This window comes from Dipodomys spectabilis, unplaced genomic scaffold (genome assembly GCF_019054845.1).
Source record: "Dipodomys spectabilis isolate Male_0828 unplaced genomic scaffold, ASM1905484v1 ptg000096l, whole genome shotgun sequence".
In the NCBI taxonomy this organism is placed as follows: domain Eukaryota; kingdom Metazoa; phylum Chordata; class Mammalia; order Rodentia; family Heteromyidae; genus Dipodomys; species Dipodomys spectabilis.
In genome coordinates, this window is record NW_024870773.1 from 14,081,046 (window position 1) to 14,104,380 (window position 23,335).

The following is a 23,335-nucleotide window of genomic DNA, read 5'->3' on the forward strand; positions in this document are numbered from 1 at the left end:
CGCCCTCTAGTACTCTCCCCCGACGGAGCCTACCACTCCACAACCCAAGGATCAACAGTTTTCATTGAGGTTCTTTGAAAGAAAGAGAGGGAAGAAGGAAGGAAGGGTTGGGGGAGAGAGGGAGGGAGATGGGGGTGACTGGGAAATAGAGAGAGGGAGAAGGGGGGAGTGGAAGAAAGAGGGACGCAGAAGAAGGAAGGAAGAGAGGGAGGAAGGAGGGAAAGAAAGAAAGGAAAGAAGGGAGGGAGGAAGGAACGAAGGAGGGAGGGGAAGAAGGGAGGGAAGAAGAAGAAAGGGAAAGGAGGGAAAGAAGAGAAAGGAAGGGAGGGCGGGAGAAAAGAAGGGAAAGGGAGGGTGGAAGGAAGGAAAGAGGAAGGAAGGAGAAAGCAAGTGGGCCCGGGCACATCCTTCCTGGCGGGGACCTATACCTGTTCCCACTTCAGCGTCTTCCCTCCAGCCTTCCTCCGAGCCCCGCGCGCGGTTCTGCGGTCGTTGGGCATCCCGGAGCTTAGAACCCCTGGCTCCTTAGAATCCCTCACTCATGGTAGGTCCGCGTCCAGCTGGCCTGGCCGGTGCCAGCGCCGGGGACAACCACAGCATTCTTCTCCCAGACGCGAGCGAATTTCGATCGAGCCCGCTGCGGGGCGTGGGGTGGGGTGGATCGGGGATCCACCGCCAGAAAGCGCTTTCCAGAGTGCGGGACGGGGCGGGGCCGGAGCAGGTGCACGGCGTCGCGGGGGGGGGGGGTCCCCCGGCCAGGCGCACGTGGCTGGGACTCGGGACACCTCGGGGCGTCTCTCTAGGAAGAAAAGTTGTCCCCAGCCCACCCCACCCCACGGCAGTGCCAACCCTAGTGCCACCCGGGAGCTGTGACCCGGGCCCCGCGTCCCTCCCACTCCGACCCCCCTTGCCCCCCCTCCTCGGGCCTGGGCGTCCCGATCGCTCCGGACAGGCGGGGCCGGGGGCGGGGCGTCCCGCGGTGGCGGCCGGGCGGACAGCCGGCGGGCGGGCGGGCGGCGCCGAGCCCCCTGCGCGCGGCACATGGGGCGCTGGACCGAGGCGGCGGCAGCGGGCGGCGGCGCTTCAGCCTTGCGCTCGGCCGGACCCCCACCCACTCCCCTACCCCTGCCGGGCACGACCCCCGGGTGCGAGGCCCTCATGGCGTCCAGCGACGAGGACGGCACCAACGGTGGCGCCCCGGAGGCCGGCGAGGAGAAGGAGGCCACGGGCAAGAGGAGGCGCCTGGGCGTCTTGGCCACCGCTTGGCTCACCTTCTACAACATCGCCATGACCGCCGGGTACGCGCGCCCCCTTCTTCCCCCCTCCCCGGGGTGGGGGGAGGGCGGGGAGGTCCTTCCCCACCCTGGGCGTCTAGCCGGGAGCGGCGATCTTCTCCTCGGGGGGAGGGGTCCCCCGACATTCGGAGCTGGGGGCGCGCGGGGGAGGGGCGGGGGGGGGCCGCGCCGGCGCGCGCCGGGCATTGCCTAATACGGTGCACGGCGTGGCGCGGCGGCCGCGGGGCGCGGGCCGGAGGTTAAGTATAGACCGGGGCAGGAATGCGGGGCCGGTCCGCGGGGGAGGAGGCCGCCCGCCCTGCGTCCGGCCACCCCGGGGAGTTGATCCTGGACTTGTCGGTGACCCCATGCCCGCCTCCCACCCCCCCAACCGGGTGTCGGCTGGGAGAATGCGTTTCCTCTCCCGCGAGCTCACCGGCCGGGCACTTTCCTGAACTCGAAAAATAAATTATTATGATGATTATTAATAATAATGCATGTTATACTTTAGAAGTTCTTCCTTGAGAGAGTTCTGCAAAGTCGCTGCTTTATCGGGGTGGGGAGGGGGGTGCAGTCGTGGCGCGCCTCTTCAGGGTTTCTTGTTCCCTTCCCGATAACCCTCCCTTGGGTGCTTTTAGTTCTGGTTTGGTGGGATTTGGGAAGTGAGGGTCACACCATGACGGTCGCTGTTCTTCAACGAGTGGTCAAAAGTGAACCTGCTGGAGGAAGGAAAGGTTCTTCCCTGGCCTAACTCCCTTGAAAGACACCCCTCACCCCCTGTCCCCCAAATACCACATGAGAAATGAGCCTAACCTAGATCCACCCGAGGAAGCATTTAATGTTTTAAACTTTCTCCAGGGCTGATAGGAACATGTGATTGACAGCTATCAGATCTTTGAGTATGGTGTTGAACAGATGTAACATGCCTTATGATAGTGAATACCAAATAGAAGATTTTTTTTAAGGATTTACTGTATGCCAGAGATTGCCTCATTTCTTTACCGTTCCTCCTTTTCCTTCCTTCCTTCCTTCCTTCCTTCCTTCCTTCCTTCCTTCCTTCCTTCCTTCCTTCCTTCCTTCCTTCCTTCCTTCCTCCCTCCCTCCCTCCCTCCTTCCCTCCCTCCCTTCCAATATGCCTTGTTTTTATCGTTCTACATTCCCAATTCATGATTAGGCTTTTTAGATTACAACAGTAACAAGGCACCAAGACATTGAGTCATTTCCTGGAGATCACCAGCAAGTAAGTGGATTTCTATCCCAATGTCAAGACTCTAGAACTTTACAACTTTCTTTGTATGTTCCTAAGTTTTAAAATCTTGGAAGGAGAAAAAACTAATATATTTAGAGCAACTGACAAACAGTTCCACTCCCACCATGCACTGCTGCCTTTACACATGGTACACGGTGGAGGTGGAAAGACTTGTGTTTCCACTGGGAGAGTCTTATCCAATTAATACTCTTTCTCAACACCTGCCGTGTGTAATTGGCTGGTTATCACTTCTCTTTCCAGCCCACTGTCCATTTTCAAGACACAAGTTGCCATTTCAAAACTGAAAATCACTACATAATTACAATCACAAAGAAAAAGTGAAAAGAAAAAAGTAAAAACAAAACAAAAGACAAAACCTTTAATATTGCTTCCACTGTAATCTAAGGGTTTTAGGCCATTCTGTGTTTCAAGGCCATTGCTTCTAATTCCCCCCTTCCAAGTTTTCTTTTTTTCTTCTTCTTCTTCTGCTCTCTCCTGTGTGAACTAGTACTGGGGCTGGGCTTGGGCACTGTCCTTTAGCTTTTTCACTCAAGGCTAGCTCCACTTCCTGCTTTGGAGATAAAAGGTCTATGGACTTCCCTGCCCAGGTTGGCTTTGAACCACAATGCTCAGATCTCAGCTTTTTGAGTAGCCAGGCTTACTACAGGCCCCTGGATTCCCATCCCCATTTTCTTGCATTTGAAATCTTGGTCTCCCTCTTCTGTGTTCATTCTCTCCATCTTTGCTCAGTTTGTTCTACTTTTCTATAATGTCCTCCTTCCTTTGACTTCTAATCAAGACAGCATTTGAAGTTTGTGAGGTGTCTTGTCTCATCTGGCACAAAAGTAAATGCTTTCTCCTGTGCATTTCCCCACTTCATTCCTGTTCTTTCTATTCTGCCCTAGCAAACCAGTGTGTATCTTAAATTTACCTGTCTCTCTGCCTCTGTTGAGAAGGCCCATAGCTTTTCCTAAGCAGGGGTCACTGTATGGAATAATCCGTCTTGGCAGAGGTTTCCAGAGATGTTGAAGAAGAAATAAAGTTTGCATATGCAGAGAGTAAACATTTCAAGTGAGATAGATTCTAGAAATAGCCATGGGATGCAGTTCTCCTTATTGCATTGAGGGATGTGTTACGAATGGTGGATAGGAGAAGTAGTGTTAAAATTGAGACAAAAGTATGCCTTTAATGGTGTAGCAGAACATTAACTGAGAGAAGTTCTTTGTATTCGTGTAAGTTGTTTTGCTTACTTTTTTTTCCCAGAAAGATTTTGGAGTGCTTCTTATTTTTTTGTGGTAATACAAAAATGATACAATAGTATATAAGAAGTATAATAAGGGCTGGGAAGGTGGCTTAGTGGTAGAGCGCTTGCCTTGCATGCCTAAGGCCCTGGGTTCGATTCCTCAGCACCACATAAGCAAAAAGAAAAAAGCCAGAAGTGGCGCTGTGGCTCAAGTGGTAGAGCGCTAGCCTTGAGCTGAAGAGCTGAGGGACAGCGCCCAGGCCTAGAGTTCAGGCCCCACGATCGGACCCTCCCTCTCCCCCAAAAAGAAGTATAATAAATGTTTATATAAGGATGAAAGGAAAATTGTCTCATTCTGTACACCTAGTGTAGCCTTTCATTTTCCCTCAATATCATTCATGTGAGTATAAAATCTGTAAGTTTTGACCCCAATCTACATCCTCAGGAAGGTTCCACTTGGGCATCTTCATTGAAATAAAGACCCTGTGTGTGTGTGTGTGTGTGTGTGTGTGTTTATCTCTTCTGCTTCATGTTTCTGCATTCACCTACTGCCACATAACTGTACTATGAATTTTACTAATTCTTCGTTGTTTTTGTATGTCACGCCTGTTAAAGTGTAAGCTCTAGGAAGTACTCAAATATATATACTGAATGAATGAATGAAACCTTATCCTTGCATGCTTCTCTTTCTACCCAATAGTCTATTGAATATGTCTATACTGTTTTTATAAGTATACTTTATATGAATTTATGCAGCTGGATAGAGTTAACGAGCAGTCACGTTAAATCATGCTTCTAATGACATTTTGATTTTATGTTTGCTGTTGAGTTGGTGACCTTGGATAAATTCTGAGCAGAATCACACCCTTCAAGTATGTCAGGATTCTATAGCACTTGCTCACAATATGTTCCTGACTAGGGAAGTGAGCAGCACCCTCACCCCTACCCTGTTTCCCAACAAACACTTGGGTCCACAGTCTTAGTGTGTTGTCCTGGATTAAGTGAAAGGGCATAGGATACGTTTTCCATGACTGCCTTTGAAGAAATCAATCCTGGAGACATTTATATATATACAGAAGTTGCAGTAAAAAACAAGAAGGCATATCTTCAGACAAAGGTATCAGGCAGGGAGAATCAAGAGAAAGCTTTGTGACAGTGACCATGACTATAGCGTTGCAGCTGAGCTTTGAAGGATGAGTAGGGTGTCAGGGGCATGGCTGGGAGACAGCAGGAGTTAGGGTAGAGATGTGAGCTTGTTAGACAGCAACAATGGACCTACAGTGGAGGTGGGCAGTTAGCCCTGATGATTGCACTGGGCCTTGGGTGCTGTGCTGACATACATGGATTCAAATGCACCATCAGTACAGGAAGATGCTAATTAGGGGTTTTGTTTCGTTTCCCCGACCCCTTTCTCTTGTGGTACTGAGGTTATGAGTTTTGTCTTACATTTGCTAGACAAGTTCTCTACCACTTGAGCCACATTCTCAGCAGATTTTGCTTTCCTTGTTTTTTGTAATAGGGTCTCAAAATTTTTGCCCTGCTGGACTGTCTATGCCCTCTGAGTAGCTGGGATGACAGGTGCACACTGCCACGTCCAGCTTTTGTTGATTGTGATGGGTGTCACACTCATGTTCAGACTGGCCTCTAACTGAGATCCTCCCTGTCTCTACCTCCTGAGAAGCTAGGATTACAGGCATGAACCACTGCACCTAGTTTTGTTTCATTCTTTGGAGCTGATTACTCTGGAACATATTATTTAACCTCTCTGGCCCTTAGTTTTTCTCATCTGTAAAACTGGATTAATGTAACCACTCTGCTAGATTATTACACGGAGTAGAGAGCTCATAGATAGGCAAGAGATGCTCACAAGAACTCTCCCATGCACAAACAGTGTTTAAAAATGCCACTTCTGATTTTAAACTTGCACTTCTTGTGAAAAAGGGAGATGGTTTAAGATGTGCTGTTCATAGTATAGTCAGTATGACTTAATAGAGCAAGGAATCTGACATTTGTTTCTCAAATGTGACACAGTAGCCATATCCTGATGAGGAGGATAAATAGTGTGTGTGGATTTACCACAGAGTTCCCCCTCCCCCCATGAATCTGAGAAGTAATCTAGAATTAACTACCACCTTACTGAAATACAGGAAACAGAACATGGTCATTGGCATGTGAGTATCCAATTAGCAAAATCCAGATGGAGGGGAACTGCAGGAAGAATGGAAACTTGGCAAAAAAAGAGAAGGAAGATGAGACGGAGGGAGGAAATGAGGGTTGAGGGAAAAATTGTATACATTGAGCCATGTAACTAGCCATACCCCGTAGATCCTATTTCAATCACGCTGTAAATACAATTATGGCAATTTGTACTTTGGCTTCTTGTTTCATGGTAAATAAGAAGTTACTTTAAAAAAAATGGAATAGGGCTGGGAAGGTGGCTCAGTGGTAGAGCGCTCGCCTTGCATGCCTGAGGCCCTGGGTTCGATTCCTCAGCACCACATAAGAAAAAAGAAAAAAGCCAGAAGTGGTGCTGTGGCTCAAGTGGTAGAGCGCTAGCCTTGAGCTGAAGAGCTGAGGGACAGCGCCCAGGCCCTGAGTTCAAGCCTCACGACCGGACCCCCCCCCCCAAAAAAAAATGGAATAGTGGTATTATAGTTTTTGTCCATTTCCTGGTGTTCATTTTAATAAATATGGTGGGGGAGTTGTTTTATTTTTTTTTTAAATTTTTTATTGTTAATGTAAAGGTGATGTACAGAGGTGTTACAATTATATAAGTCAGGTACAGAATACATTTCTTTTTGGGCTCTGTCACCACTTTCCTCACTCCCGGTTTTTCCCTTCCATCCCCACCCCTAAGTTGTATAGTTCATTTTCAACACATTGTCCAGTAAGTTCACCTGTTCTTCCTCCATTTCTATGCTTCCCTTACACTACCAATGGTATTATAGTTTTTCTTATAAAAATCATCATGGGGATATTTAATGAAACATTTATGAATCATAGAATATTGTTGGGGCCGATTAAAATGATTGGGGGAGGAGAGCTGTGGCAGTTTGGAAGAAACAAGATGAACCATTAGATGAGCATTGTTGAGCGTGGGTACTGGGCACACAGAGAGGGGTTATTATGCTGTTCTCTGTAACTTTGTATTCATTTGAAATTGATTACATTTAAAAATTAAAAGGCAGATTTGAAATTTAATTGAGATAGAGGTATAGCTAAGAAATGGTTCCAGTCTTCAGAAAGCCTCAGAAGAAAAAGAAATACCAGATGACAGCTAGTAAGAAAAGATGAGGTTTTTCAGAGTCACTATCTGTAAATGAGAGAAGGCCTGTGTATTGTAAATTATGGTTATTTTATCTTCAGGTACTGATTTAAGACTTCCCTGTGGCAAATACTATCATCTATTTATCTCTAATTCCTTCTATAGTAACTAGGTTAGTATTTGCCTTAATAAATGTTGAACCTGAAAGGTGAATAGCTAAATGAGTTAATGAATGAGCAAATGAGTAGAGCAAGTAAGCAAGGAATCCTCTACATATAGAACACTTCTTTATGAGTTACTTCTTTTTATTTTCCACAGATAAACTATTTATCAAGGACTGATTGAATTCATGTAATCAATAACCTAGCATATTTAAAAACCAGAACAGAACATCCCAGATAATTCTGAGTATGAGAAATTCTAATTTCTTTTATAGAGTTTTTTCTTCTTTGCTTTATCACAATCAGTAAACTGATGGATGAAGTCCAAAGTGGGGCCTTTATAGACTGTTTGATTGACCCTCTCTGATGCTGGCTTTAAGAAGTGAACAACTCCATAATCAGTTAGATAGCTCATCACTCTACTTACTGAAGAACAGGTATGTATGGTTAGAATAGATATTTCACTGGTCCCTTTGAGTCCTGGAGTGTAAAGAAAGCTATTTTGATCTGTACTGATTGGGGTGTGATGCTTCAGTACTTGATCCAATACTGCCACCTATGGACAACAGTAAGACTTGAAATATAATCCATGGCTTTTTGTAAAATGCTACCCCCAAAATTTATGTTTTAAAATGACAGTGAAATTCATCCTTTGATGAAATCTTTCTTATGGTCATAGTTATCTCTCAAATTAACCTATTTCCTTTCATTTGATTTTGCCTAAAAAGAGACAAAAATATAGAAAATTATGGTCATAGTTATCTCTCAAATTAACCTATTTCCTTTCATTTGATTTTGCCTAAAAAGAGACAAGAATATAGAAAAGTAAAAGAAGGCATCTTTTGTCTTAAACTGTGTGTGTGTGTGTGTGTGTGTGTGTGTGTGTGTGCGCGCGCACCAGTCTTGGAGCTTAAACTCAGGGCCTGGACACTGTCCCTGAGCTGCTTTTGCTCAAGGCTAGCACTCTACCACTTGAGCCATAGCACCACTTCCAATTTTTTCTGTTCATGTGGTACTGAGTTGAACCCAGGGCTCATGCATACTAGGCAAGCGCTCTACCTCTAAGGACATTCCCAGCCCACTTTTTATTTTCCTATTAAAACCACAGAGACTAGAAGTTGATGATCGGGAAGTTATACATCACAAGCCTTGGAGAGTACCTAAAACACTATCCAAATTAGCACTCAAGGATTAGTCTTGAATTCAGTATTGGTTCTCACATGGCTGAGTGGGATCCAGGAAAGCTGTGGCATAGAGGATAGAACTGGACTGAGGTGCAGAGCCTTTATTTCAGCCTACTCCATTATTAGCCTACTCTGAGACTTGATGTCTTACTAGGTCTCATCTGAAAAAGTGACCTTCAATTTGACTTTTGAACCCTACTATCAGTTAAAAAAATTGAGTGTAGTCTGGGCCTAGAACTTTTAGAATGCATTTGTAATTTAAGTATGCATTACTATTGGAACTAGACCCTGAAGTCATGGTGGATGGCCTGGACCCTGTGTTGGCTCTGGGTCCTGGCTGATTCTGGCTATATGTCCCTGTGACTCTGATTCCTGAGCGGTAGAATTGGATACTTCTTCATGGGTTACTCTGAGGATTAAATGTTAATACATGGCAGTGTCTGCAATATAGATGGCAATCCAGAAATACACTTATCCCTGTTTGCTTTCATCCATACTTCTGTTTCACAAGTCTTTGAATAGTTTCTGACAGTACCTGACTTCTTGTCAGGTTTCATAACTAGGATGTTTTTGTTTTGTTACCTTACTGGGGATTAAGAGGTCCAGGTTCCTGGAATAAAGGGGTCCTTATACTATTTTCTTATTGTTCTAAACAGCTGCCTGTGTTCCATATTTACCATATTCTGTCAGTAGGGTTTTTGTTTTCTTTCAAAACTCCTTATAAGCTGTGTACCCATAGTAGGCTGTTGAGATTTAAAAAAAAATATTGAAACTGCATACTAATAATAGAAACATAAATCTGTTTAAACAGATATTTTGATGATCTCTGATCTTAAAGCCTGGGGTAGCTATTTATTCTCATGGATGTATCATTTGGGCTATAGAAAAAGCTATAGGGGATTTTCTTGGCCTTCCGTATGCTTTTGTCATTGCAAGGAAAATGAGGAAAATGACATCTCCTTCATGATTCCAGGAAGAATGACAAGCAGATACAAGGAAGCCACTGTCCACAGTGTCCCCTAGATTTTAAGTATCAATTCATTAGATAGAATCCATATTTAATAAACATTTAAGTTGAAAAGCAAGAGTAGATCTATTTTATTTTTTCCTTTAAAGAAGCAAACACTTTGAAAGTAGGCTCACATATGATTATCTGTAATTATTCTGTGGTGTATCAGTTGTTTTAATTGAGTGAAAATTGTGTAAGGAGTCCTACTTATCCCTTTATAGAATTCTTTTATTTTGTTGTTGGTCATGGGGCTTGAACTCTGGGTTCAAGGCAAGCTCTCTAACACTTGAGCCACCATGCCACTTCCAGTTTTCTGGTGGTTGATTAGAGATAAGAGTCTCACGGCTTTTCCTGCCCAGGCTGACTTTGAACTGTGATCCTCAGATCTCAGCCTTCTGAGTAGCTAGGATTACAGGCATGAGCCACTGGTGCCCATATATAATTCTTTACTATATAATTACATAAATTACATACATTTACACAGATACAGCTTTTTTTATTTTGGTTGTGGGGCCTGAACTCTGGGCCTGGGCTGTCCCTCAGCAATTCAGCTCAAGGCTAGTGCTCTACCACTTGAGCCACAGCACTACTTCTGGCTTTTTCTGCTTCTGTGGTGCTGAGGAATCGAACCCAGGGCCTCATGCATGCAAGGCAAGCACTCTACCACTGAGCTACCTTCCCAGCCTAGGTACAGATTTAGATAGGTTTATTTTTTGTGTGCCAGTACTGAGCTTTTTCAGTCTCAGTTGGTCCTCTACCATTGAGCCATAGTTCCAGTTCCAGCTGTTTCTTGATTAATTGGGGAGAAAAATCTTGCACATTTATCTCCCAGCTTCAAACCCTGATCCCCTGATCTCAGCCTCTTGAGTGGCTAGGATTACAGGTCTGAGCCACCAGTGGCCAGCTCTTCATAGTTTCTTTTTCTCCAAAGATATCCTTATATAATTATTACATGTTGCATGATGATCTAATTTAGCCTGTCAGTTTATTTGCTGGAACCAAAATTACCTGGACATAGTTTTTGTCTGTAGGCTTTTTTTTTTTGTATGTTGTGTATACTTTTCCTTGGAGAGTTGATATAAAAATACCACTTGTCTTTTTTTTTTTTTTTTTACTGTAAGCCTTTTTGGGGAGAAGAAAAAGTAGTACTAGAGTTTTGAACTCAGTGCCATATCCCTAGCCCTTTGACTCTGGTTATTTTTTAAGCTAGAGTGTTGATTTTTGCCTGAATTGGCCTAGACCATGATCCTCCTAGTTACACTTTTGTCCATAGTTGATTGAGATGGGGAGGGGGGAGGAGGGTGTCTCACAAACATTTTGCCTACTCCATCTCCCGAGTAGCTAGTGTCACAAGCATGAGACACCGGTCTCGAGCTTTCTGTGGGCTTTTTCAAAGCAAATGAATGATCTTACATTTTGTATAAGTTGCAAGGTTTCATTTTCAGGACGTTTAGTGACTTTTAAACATTGGGATAAAATAACACCTAACCTTTACCATCTCAAACTTGGATAAGCTACACGTCAGCAGCCGGAGGAACAGTCACATCGTTATGCAGCCATGCCATTGTCCCTCTGCCTAAGTTCATCTCTGTACCATTAAATGCTAATTCCCTGTTGTCATCTGTGTCCCTCTCTTTCACTCCCAGCCTCTGGGAACCACTGTTCTATTGGCTGACCCTGCATCTGATTGCTCTCAGTACCTCACAGAAGCAAAATGTACAGTGATTTTTGTTGTTTTTCTTTTCTTTTTTTTAATTTTTTTCATTTAATTTTATTTTTTTTGTGAACATACTGTACAGAGGGGTTACAATTACATGGGCAGGATAATGCATACATTTCTTACCAAGCATTGCAGCCTCCTCCTTTGTTTACCCTTCACATCCCTTCCCAGCCTCCCCCCTCCCCCCCACCAACATTGTAAAACTCCTTTTCGACATGACCTTGTACTTCTCATTGTTGCAACAGGTCCACCTGTATCCTTAAACGACTTGTTTTTCCCCATCTCCTCCACAAGTTATACTGACATCAAATATAGTGAAAGCAGGGGTTATACTGTGGGGGAGGGACATACAAAGCAACAAAGAGATAATCTTATAAATGCATTAGAAACAAATGCATGAAATAAAAAAGCATTAAAATACATATCTAAGGGTCCATTTCCCTAACATCACATTATCAACCACTTTGGAAAGCAGTATGGAGGTTCCTGAAAAGACTTCACATAGAGCTCCCCTATGACCCAGCAATCCCGCTTTTGGGCATTTACCCAAATGTTTACAAACAAGACCATACTAAAGCTACCAGCACAACTATGTTTATTGCAGCATTATTTACCATAGCTAAGATATGGAACCAACCCAGATGCCCCTCAGTAGATGAATGGATCAAGAAAATGTGGTATATATACACAATGGAATTCTATGCCTCCATCAGAAAGAATGACACTGCCCCATTTGTTAGGAAATGGAAAAACTTGGAAAAAATTATATTAAGTGAAGTAAGCCAGGCCCAAAGAAACATAGGTCCCATGGTTTCCCTTATTTGCAATATCTTGTTTTTCTTTTGTGACTGGTTTCTTTCACGCAGTCCAGCATCCCCAGGGCTTATCTCCTGTCAGAGCTGAATGGCATTCCATTCATATGCTTCTATGCTGTCATTCATAGAAACCTGGGTTGATTCCATCCCTTGGCTATGGTAAAGAATGCTGCCATCCACACCTGTACAGATTAATTTTGATAGAACTCTACAAAATACTTCTACTTTCTCTAGGTGGTTGGTTCTTGCTATTGCCATGGTCCGCTTTTATATGGAAAAAGGAACACACAGAGGTTTATATAAAAGTATTCAGAAGACACTTAAGTTTTTCCAAACCTTTGCCTTGCTTGAGGTAAGTTTCTTAACGTGTTGTTTTCTATGCTACATGAAATGTTTGAAAATATATTTTGTTGAGCACTATCAATCTTTATCCTAGTTACATACCACCTGTAGTATATCATTGACTTGTGATTTTTTCCCCCCTTACAGATAGCCCACTGTTTAATTGGTGAGTATTTGCTTTTATTTTATATTGTTATCACAGTGGCCATTAGGGCAGTAGTTGACTTATTTTTCTCTTCAAGGTATTGTTCCTACTTCTGTGCTTGTGACTGGGGTCCAAGTAAGTTCAAGAATCTTCATGGTGTGGCTCATCACTCACAGTATAAAACCGGTAAGTGATGCGCATACTGCTACTTGAATCTGCAGGGTAAGTTTTCCTTAATAGGGATCTAAGCTATTAATATATTTCAGGAAGCAGAACCATTCGGCAAAAAGGATGTGGTCTCAAATTCAATTATCATTGTACATTAGCATATTGCTGCAGTAGACTGACTTTGAATTTAAAAATGAACAAAAGTTGTCATCTTTCATTCTCAATGTATTCTTTTCCTATGTTTTCTGACTTTTTAACTTAACATTCATCTTCTGCCTGGAAACTAATCGAAAGTTTCCTATTGAAGTTTCCTATCAAAGTTATTCTCCTTGATTACATAATTGAACTTTTTGATATAAAGAACTCATTCCTCCCCCCACGCCACCCCCCTTCTTATTTAGCACTGAGTATTGTAGCAACAGGCATGAAGTGAATGTAATTCTGTGAATCTAATTCTATGAATCTGATCAGATGGGAAAGACTAAAAGTTAGACTTTTCAATGAAAGAATACCAAATCAGAAGGATCTGGCTAGGATGTCAGGGATGGGCTGGAGTACTGTCTTCTCCATGGCATATAAAGCCCCTGTCTCTCTTTCTGTGCCATATTTCTTTTCTAGTAAACTTATCTATCATCTTCATTTAGAAAAGAACAAAAAAAATTCCCCACTAAATCTCAGATGGAAGGACTAAATACAACATGGTGACTGTAGTCAATGACAATGTAAACATACAGTTGAAAATTGATAACAAGAGTAGATTTGAAGTGTCCTCAGCACAAATAAATGAGAAGATAACACCTATGCAAATTGGTTTCATTTAGCCATTCCCGTCTTTCATACATATTTTCACACATCAGAAGTGTGTACCATAATTATATACAGTTAATTTGTCCATTAAAAATCACTTTCACAAATGAGAGTTGAGGAACTTGGGGACAAGTGAACTTATCATTTACGTAGGTATGACAGGAGACAGACCTACTGACCGAATCTAATTCATGGCTTAAACCTGGTAAACAAAACAAACACCACACAGTCTCTGTGAAGATACTGGACCTTTTAAAGCCATGTCAGAAATATTTCCCAGCTCAACCCTTCTGACCTTCTTGACTGCCTCATACTCTCCTGTCCACTTGAGGACAGATGTCTGGCCTCCATTCCTCACATGCCTTTCTTGTCTCCTCTGTGCTTTGAGGCTGACACCCAACCTCCTCACTGCTCCCGCAAAGCCTCAATGGCCTCCGGTCTGCATGGAGACAGATCGCTGCCCTTCTGCCCTTTTACTAGTCTACACTTCAGCCTCTTGACTAGGACCTTTCACCCAACTTCCTTGACCCACCTGGTCCCTCACCAGATCGTAATACGCACTTGCCACGCAGGGAGCCAGACTGTACTAAGATTGCTTAAAAGCAGTAGCATCCTATTAACAGCATAGAAGAGAGACTATGTTAGGCAGTGGATAAATGGAACAGTCAGGACAGGACCACAAGGAATCTGAAGAATGAGAGAGAAGAAAGATGAAAACAGGAGACCCCCACATTAATTAGAGAGGCACAAAGAAAAGCAATGAGCCCCCAAAGACAAAAACAAATAAACAACAACAAAAAACAGCCTTCTAGGAAAATCAAGGAGATAGGGGGGTTGGGAGAGATAGGGGGAGAATCAAGAAAGGATGCATTGTACTCACAAACTGACATGTTGAATTGAAACTCCTGTGTACAACTACATAAGCATAATAAAAAAATCTTCTATCCATAAGAGAACCTTCTCTGATCCTTTTATCTTTCACAGGATCTGTCTCTTAGTATTATGATTTCCTTTTATCTGAGAACTGTATTCCACTAGCATCTATCAACCCTTCCTTAATTAATTCAGCCATATATATGGGATACATTCTTCTATCTGGCCTTGTGCTAATTTCTGAGTTTACAGCAGTGAATAAGACAATCCTGACTGTTATCACACTGGAGGTTGGGGCAGTTACCCAAGTGTTGATTATGTGTTAGGTACTTATTGTGCAGCTACTGTGTGCCTGACACTATAATGTTAACAATATAACATGATTCCCACCCTGTAGCGTCAGTAATGAAGAGAGAAGCTAAAGAGATAGTTACACAAATGCTTGTTTAATTATATTCATGTTCAGTGCTTTGAAATAAGAGCCCCATATGCATTGCAGTGTATTGTTAGGGTTTAGTCTGCTCTACAGAGCTACAGACGGCTTTCCCAAAGAATGGACATACAAGGTAGATACTGACAGATGTTCAAGAGCTAGCTATAATAATAATTAAAAAAAAAGGAATACAAATCAGCCAGGGTTTTAATACATATTTGAAGAACTGTAAGAACCAGGAAGGCGAGGGAGTTACCTGCTCAGGTGAGAGAATTTGGGGAACTGTACTAGTTAGCTTTTGCCTCACTGTGAAAGAAAACCTGCTCCGTTTTAGAGATTTCTGTTCACCATCCTTGGCTCTGTTGCTTCTGGGGCCGTGGGGAGGCAGAACATCATGGTGAGGGAAGCTGTGGCAGAGGCTGCCCACTTCATGTGGACCGGAAGCAGAGAGAGGAAGGGACCAGGACCAGGTCTAACCTTCAAAAGCTTGGCTCCAGTCACCTAACTTCTTCCAGCTAGGCCCCACCTCCTCATGTCTCTACCACCTTCCCCAATAGCGCCACCACCTGGAGATAATCAGTCCATGAATCTGTGGGGGCACATTTCATGTTTAAACCTTAACCTTAGGAAAGTTTTCTAGAGTGTGTGATCTTTCTGGTGGATATTTAAAGATGAGGGAAAAAAAATGCCCTAGGGGAAACAGCAAGGAAATGATGTTCTAGTTAGAAAATACTCACATACATAAAGGCCAAAGTTCTGAGTATTTTTGGGGAAATAACAGCCAGTGTGGTGAGAAAGTAGACAGGAGGGTTAGGGGATTAGGAATGAAGATTAGGGAGAGATTTCGGAGCTCAGGTTATAAGGGACTTTGAATATTGAGCTCAGATGTTAGGATTATCCTTTTATCCTGTTAAGCAATGGGGGGGGGGGGACCCAGTGAACTTTTAAGTCTTAAGATTTAGCTGATCCTGTCTGCTTTGTTTTTAAGAGAAAGCCTTCATCCATGAGAAGACTAAAGAGAGAAGAAACTTAAGAAATAATTAGGCCCTGAATGAAAATAGTAGTAATGGGGACAAAGATGCATGGGGAGATTAGAATTTGTACCATGATAAACAGGGTTGGTAGAATTGAATGACTACTACTAAGTTGGAGCTGGGATGTAGCTCAGTGGCAGAGCATTTGCCTGATATTAGACCCTGGGTTCAAGCTCCAGCACCACAAAAAAGTAAAAGCTTGAAGGGTCAGACTGTTCCTATTCTGCTTCTTCTCAAGTAGTGACATTGTCCTGAGATAGTAAAAATGCTGGCTGGCATGAAGCAAAACCAGCCAGTAGTTGAACATTCCTTTACATAAGGCAGAATTGAACTCTCCTGTTAGAAGAAATTCCAAAATGGGGACTACCTTATTAAGTTTCCCCCATATAGAAAACTTGTCTAATTTGAGTACCCCATGATGATAAATGACAAGAGATAGTTAAAAAAAAGTTGAAAAAAACAGGTTGAGGTTTGTACAGCAACTGTGGATTTCTCTGTAATTTCTGCAGATCCAGAATGAAGAGAGCGTGGTGCTTTTCCTGGTCTCCTGGACCGTGACTGAGATAACCCGCTATTCCTTCTACACATTCAGTCTCCTCGACCACTTGCCATACTTCATTAAATGGGCCAGGTGGCGATATCTTGTCCTTTGCTTTCTCTCTGTCCTCTGCCTGCTGGTTTTGTGTGTTCAGCTAACACCAGATTATTAAAACAGGGCTGTAACTCCACAATGCCAGAAAAGGCTAGTTTATTCTAGTGATAGGATAACTTATATTCTAAAAGCTTAATTTTAATGATGACTGGAGATGAATCACATCAAAATACATTTAGTGTGAGATCAATATAAAACTAATCATATCCTTAGGTGATCTCAGAAATGGTCGATAGTTTTTCTTGGAAAGCACCCTATTGTGTTAAAGGAACTGTGCTAAAAAAACATATCATTTTGTGTTAATGATTCACATTCATATTTAATCTGGCAGCCACAATTTTTAATTTCTTACAGGAAAGTGCCATTTTGAATCTTACTTTTTTAAAAATTTTGCTCTAAGTAGCATAAGTATTTCCAAAATCACACGTTAATAATTGTATTATTTGAAATAATAATCATTTAAAGCAAAAGAGGGAATACTGTTCTTTGTGAAGTTTGAATTCTTCGATAACTGACATTTCCAATTATTCTAAAAGAAAATCTGCTGCTTGGAGAACAAATCACAAGCCTGCGTAGATTTGTTCATTGTTTGTTGTATTTATCATAGAAATCACTTAACAACAGTGACATGTAATACCTGACTGCTCTCAACCTGAGATGCTGGTGTGCACCAAACAGCTATATCCTCTGAATATAAACACACACAAACTTTTTTTTAGTAGAGTAAGTATAAGGTGTATATCCCATATTTGTAGGTTAAAAGGGGTAAAAAGTATATTCTTAAGTTTTTGTTAAACTACAGAAGAAACACATTTTCATTACAGAAAGCTCTGACAGCAGTATGTATAATAAGCACAGAAATGTCCTGGATTCATTATCTCTAGAGGGAAGTAGTATGGAGTTTACTCATCAGGACCTTTTCATAATAAAAATATAAAAACACAGATGTGAGTTATTTAAACCTAAACAGGGGTACTAGTACCTTTATACTTTATAGCTATCTATCTATCAATCTATCTATTTAATCTAGCTATCTATATTGATATCTTTTTTATATATAGAGGGATCTATATCTAGTATTATTTAATCTCTAATATTCTAAAGCTGCATACTATCTTATAGTATAATTGAATCACTTCTCGGTTGATAGAATTTAGATAATTTCCAGCCTTCTGATACAATCAGTAATGCTTTGAGATATTATAAACAACTCAGTATCTCTATTTGTTATTTTTAAAGCACTGACAGCTAGTTTGAGACTTGTTTTAGATCCCATAAGTTAAAAGCCTAACACTGTCTTCTTTTGTGACTTCTTTTTGAACTCATGAATTATATATGCTCAAATATAATAAATTAGAATATATAAGTAAATCAAAAGGAAGGAAAAAACTTTAAAATTACTTAGAATCTTTCTACAAGGATATCAGTTTTAGTTGTGTTATATAGTTTTCTCAGACTTTCAAAATGTTCTCTAGCTCTCTTCTAGACATTGTAAAAAGCTTTGAAATTTATCATTTGGGCTGAGATATTATTGTCTGTCAGATGTGTTTTTGTTGGGTTTCATTTTTATAACTGAAAACATAATCTAGAAATTAGGCCTTTATGAGGTTGCCATTTTTGCATGTGTTTGAGTGCATGTCAATACTGTTTTGCAGGCTAGTCTTCAGACAGTCTGGCACCTTTAAAAATATTAACTCAGGACATAGTTTCCTTTTGTGTGTTCATTTGCTGAACTTGTTTGAAGAAGATACAGAATAGACACTGTACATTTTCCATAGATCGGGAATGTTAATCTTCAATACATTGTCTCTCTGCATTTAAGGGTGTATTCGCATGTCTTGATTGTCTAGAAAAGTACAAAAGTGCATTGCTTGTTTAAATTTGCTGTTTTGAAATCATTTGTCAGTTGCCTTAATGGGCCATAAGGTGTTACATAAAACCTTTTCACATTGAAATGTATGTGCTATCTTAAAAGAAGTCATTTAATCTTAATCACAATGATCATTTATACCCAAAATACTTTTAAAAATCCCAGCTGCCAGAATATATTTGTCAACTCCATTAAATAATCTAAAACACTATTCATTTTTAAGTCCAAATGTGGAAGCTATTATTGTGAAATAAAGCTTCATGTTAGAAATGCCTGCTGTAATGAGTTGACTCCTTTTGATTCTATGTGTTTGTTGTAAGTGTTCCTGAAAAGACCATAGCAAAGACAATTGCAAGGCTGGGTCATGTTGTCATATTGTTTTTCCATTTTAAATTCAAAAGCACATTTCTTCAGAAGAATTTTAGGTAATAATTGAGAATCCTCAAGGATGCTCCATATCTTTCTAAATGTGAACTACAGATAGCCAGATCTCCCATTGTTGCCCTGAAGACTTGGATAGTTAATTTCATGAGATCTTTGTAAAATGCAAGCAAGGCCAAATAAATTATGTACTTTGTTTCCATTTAATGAGAACTTTTCACTGTTTAAGGCTTTAAAGTAGTTTATTCTTGGAGTCACTTTTTTTCCCTCTTAAATAGTAATACTATTAGCTGGGTGCTGGTGGCTCACACCTTTAATCCTAGCTATTCAGAAGGCTGAGATCTGAGGATCAAGGTTTGAAGCTAGCCCAGGCAAGAGTCTTTGAGACTCATCTCTCCAATTAAGCATCAAAAAACTGAAGTGGAGCTGTTTCCCAAAATAGTAGAGTGCCAGCCTTGACCAAAACAGCTCAGAGACAGCCCTCAGGCACTGAGTTCAAGCCCTGTGAATGACAAAAACTAACAAACAAAACGACCCCCAATATTACTAGAAATCATTTGAATGTCACATGAATAAAAAATAGATGCTCCCTCTAAAGAGAAAAAAAACCCAGATCTTCACAGTTTGGGTATTTTATTTCAAATGAGAATGTGAAATATTTTGTGATGAACAATTTTAAAAATTGAGATATGAAAATGATATACCAAATGTCCAGAGGACTGCTAAGTTCCAGTGGGCTAGTGAGAACTAGAGCAGGGAGATGGCAAACAGGAAAAGTAAGGGTTTTTTTTTTTTTGTTCTCTAGCCATTAATCTATTTAGCAAATGATTCTGCCCTTCTCCCCACGCTATCCTTTGTAGCTGTGGCCCATGAGATTTGCGTGATCTTTTGTCTCCAAACCTCTTCTACTGACAGATCGGACTTTTCCTTGTAGATATTTCTTCAAGCCAACGATAGGATTAAACAAAATGCAGATTAATTTGAGCTCCTTTTCAATAAAAAATTTGCTCTTAGTTTTTGAGGGCAACTGTTATTTAACAACTGAGAGAGGAATGGTTTGCCTTAAAGGAGTCATTGCTGTAGATCCTTTAGGCTCTCCCAACTGGAAACCTGGTGGATGCCTGGCTCACTCTACACTTAGAGTAAATAGCCAAATTAATCCCAACTGGTGATTTAGGATTTTTGAGTAGCACTTTCTCTCTCGGCTCTATTTTTTTTTTTTTTGGAGAGGGGGGGTTGGTGGTAGGGCTTGAACTCTGAGCTTGGGCGCTGTCCCTCAGCTCTTCAACTCAAGGTGAGCGCTCTGCCACTTGAGCCACAGTGGCACTTGAGATTTTCTGACAGGTTTATTGGAGATAAGAGTCTCACGGCCTTTCCTGCCCAGGCTGGCTTTGAACTGTGATCCTCAGATCTCAGCCTCCTGAGTAGCTAGGATTACAGGTGTGAGCCACTGGCACCCAACTTCCCAGCTCTATTTTTAACAAGCTAATTCTTATTGTAAGACCCTTCACTTGATTTGACATGAAAGCAGTTTTAGACAATCTTCACTACTTGTGACTTTGGATCTGTGTTCTGCCATGATAACTACTTTTTTATGGGGGTGGGGGGGAGGAGGTCCAATCGTGGGGCCTGAACTCTGGGCCTGGGCGCTGTCCCTCAGCTCTTCAGCTCAAGGCTAGCGCTCTACCACTTGAGCCACAGCGCCACTTCCGGCTTTTTTCTTTTTTTTGCTTATGTGGTGCTGAGGAATTGAACCCAGGGCCTCAGGCATGCAAGGCAAACGCTCTACCACTGAGCCACCTTCCCAGCCCATGATAACTACTTTTAATTAGTAGCTACAGTTTTCCAAATACTTCTGAAAAGTAACTGCTTTATTTCAAATTTTTAATATAAAATTAGATCATAAGTAGTCTTTTTAAAGAAAACATTTGATCAGTAAGTGACTAGCTGCTGTGAAGTGGAGGTGGAGAGAGTAGTTATGATTGCATGTTCCAAGAAAAGCTACCTTTATAATTCTTTTTTTTTTGGGGGGGGGGTCCAGTTGTGGGGCTTGAACTCTGGGCCTGGTTGCTGTCCCTCAGCTCTTCAGCTCAAGGCTAGCGCTCTACCACTTGAGTCACAGCACCACTTCTGGCTTTTTTTCTTTTTGCTTATGTGGTGCTGGGGAATCAAACCCAGGGCCTCATGCATGCAAGGCAAGCACTCACAGAGCCACCTTCCCAGCCCCTACCTTTATAATTCTTAAAAACAACACTGTATAGACAAGCATGCTGGCACATTCCTAAATCTCAGCTACTGAGGAAGCTGAAGCAGGTTTTCTTTGGGCCAAGAGTTTCAGACCAATTATAACATTATAGGGAGACTCTCTCCAAAGAAACAAAAAGCTACATATACCTTTTTAAATGTATAAAAGTGTCTCAGTGGAATAAACTAATGTGACTTCTAATTGTATTAAGATCTTTCCATTTAGAATGGAAACGGCTATTAGAAAACAGGATGATAATTGATCAGGAAACAATTAAAGCAGAAAAACTAACCTACTTGTGTTAGGTTATTGTAAATATAAACAGAAAGGAGAATTTCAAGGTTTAAATGCAGGAAGAGTAGAAAAGATGATTATCACAAAAGCCAACAAACATTCTAGAACAAATCATTTGCTGATTTTTTTTTCTTTCTTCTTCCAGATATAACTTTTTTATCATCTTATATCCTGTTGGAGTTGCTGGTGAACTTCTTACAATCTATGCTGCCTTGCCCTATGTGAAAAAATCAGGAATGTTTTCAATAAGACTTCCTAACAAATACAATGTCTCTTTTGACTATTATTATTTCCTTCTTATAATCATGGCCTCATATATACCATGTAAGTATATATTTATGAATTCTTTGACTTAACATGATAGGCAAGTTCTTTTTTTTGAAAGATATCATAAGCTAGTGTTATAAGCTAGGAAAAATAATTTGAAAAAATTGCTTACAAACACATTAAAATGTACAACTTTGACGTGGGGGGTGGGGTGGGGGTTGAGGAGGGGAAAAGGGAAGGGGTGGGAAGGAGAAACAAAGGAGGAGGCAACAGTGCTTGATAAGAGTTGTACTCATTACCTTGCCCATGTAATTGTAACCCCTCTGTACAGTATTTTCACAATAAAAAAATTTCCATCCAATCTCATTCATTTATAATTTAATAATTGAAAGAAATATGTGAAAACTTTACCATTTGTGAGCAAAAGAGTGAGTAAATTAATACACGTGATTGCCTTTTCAAATGCCTTTGCTTAATATGATGCAATTATTTAAAAATAATGAAACCGTTTGCAAAGTTGCTTCTGTGAATTGCTTGTATTTGGAACATGAACAGTCTGTCTAAGAGAATTTAAGATATTCCTTTCTACTGATTACAGATATTTGGAAGTCATCTAGAAATACTTTTTAGTCTCTATGTTGCTTATTGAAAAATAATAAGGCTGCTATTCTTGAAATATTTTTAATAAAGCATTCTCTCCACTTGATTTCTCATCATCTCTTAGTAGTTGTGGTGTAGTGAGCCAGTGAGACCCTCTTCACTTCATTTAAGTACTGATAGGGCTATATTTTTAGGTCAAATTTGTATAGCCATGGTCAGGAAATAGGAGAGTAGAACAACTATTCATCCTTTTCAAGACAATTAGAAACTCTGAAATCATTTGGGGTAGGAAGATGAAGAAAATTTATAGACCCTTAACAGCTACAGTGAAATACTAAAAAGTATTTCATTGAAAGGGGATGTACAAATGCAGGTGGCTTACACCTGTAATCCTAGCTACTCAGTAGGAGGCTGAAATCTAAGAATCGCAGTTCAAAGCCAGTCCAGGCAGGAAAACCAGACAGTTGCACAGTAGCTCTAATGGTAGAGCACTCACCTTGAGCTGAAGAGCTGAGGGACAGCGCCCAGGCCCAGAGTTCAAGCCCCATGACTGACCAAAAAGAAAAGAAAAGAAAAGAAAAGGGATATACAGAAAACCTGACCTTCAGACCTCCAGCTTTGAAGCCCTTCCAAAATACAAGTGGGCTTAGAGGTCAGAGAGTTTTTGTCACTTTATCTTCTACCATGATAGACGGATTCAATGTCAGGGCCTGGCACAGTATTTGAAAGCATCACTGAGTTCTAAATTCAGACCTGGCCATCCAGGTCTTTATGAAGGTGTTTAAGCTTGCTTAAAAAATAAAACTGAAGAAAATCAAAAGCAAAACCTCTAACTGTTGATACCATTAAAATATTAGCTATGTCTTGTGGGGAATGTCCATGAGTACTCATATGCTGAGTTCTGTAAGTATTAGAGGGGTAATAACACTATGTAATGGACAAATTTCAAGCATAAATAATTAATAATAGCTTATCTTTCTTTGATGTCTTCTTCCATTTCAGTGTTTCCACAACTCTATTTTCATATGTTACGCCAAAGAAGGAAGGTGCTTCTTGGAGAGGTGTTTGTAGAAAAGGATGATTAACCGATCCCTACACACACAGTGCGGTGCTTTTTTTCCACAATAACCAGATTACTTGAGTCCAACTTTTAATAACAAGAATAAACAATTTCATGAAATACCATGGGTTGTACTGCTTATTAAAATATCACTTGAGACATGTGGTATTTGCCAATATTTGTCTTCAACATTATGTTGTCTGTTTTTTAAAAATATATAACAATTGTACAAATCTTAGTGACT

The 23,335-nt window shown here is 41.1% G+C and overlaps 1 protein-coding gene across 1 annotated transcript; it reads left to right on the forward strand.

The window, feature by feature from the left end:
* The first annotated feature begins 1,041 nt into the window (after window positions 1-1,041).
* On the forward strand, window positions 1,042-23,250 carry Hacd1 (3-hydroxyacyl-CoA dehydratase 1). The gene is made up of 7 exons (XM_042686138.1): window positions 1,042-1,298; window positions 12,155-12,272; window positions 12,410-12,428; window positions 12,505-12,593; window positions 16,232-16,353; window positions 21,310-21,488; window positions 23,034-23,250. Exons 1-7 carry the CDS (start codon window positions 1,042-1,044, stop codon window positions 23,114-23,116), a joined length of 867 nt encoding a protein of 288 aa, XP_042542072.1. The 3' UTR covers window positions 23,117-23,250.
* Window positions 23,251-23,335: the final 85 nt, after the last annotated feature.

What these genes read in the sequence shown, in the direction of transcription:
- Hacd1 (XM_042686138.1), top strand. Translation starts at nt 1,042, where the DNA reads ATGGGGCGCTGGACCGAGGCGGCGGCAGCGGGCGGCGGCGCTTCAGCC. An exon ending in TACTTCATTAAATGGGCCAG is followed by an intron (nt 16,354 to 21,309) that starts GTGGCGATATCT and finishes TTCTTCTTCCAG; the next exon opens with ATATAACTTTTTTATCATCT. An exon ending in CATGGCCTCATATATACCAT is followed by an intron (nt 21,489 to 23,033) that starts GTAAGTATATAT and finishes CTTCCATTTCAG; the next exon opens with TGTTTCCACAACTCTATTTT.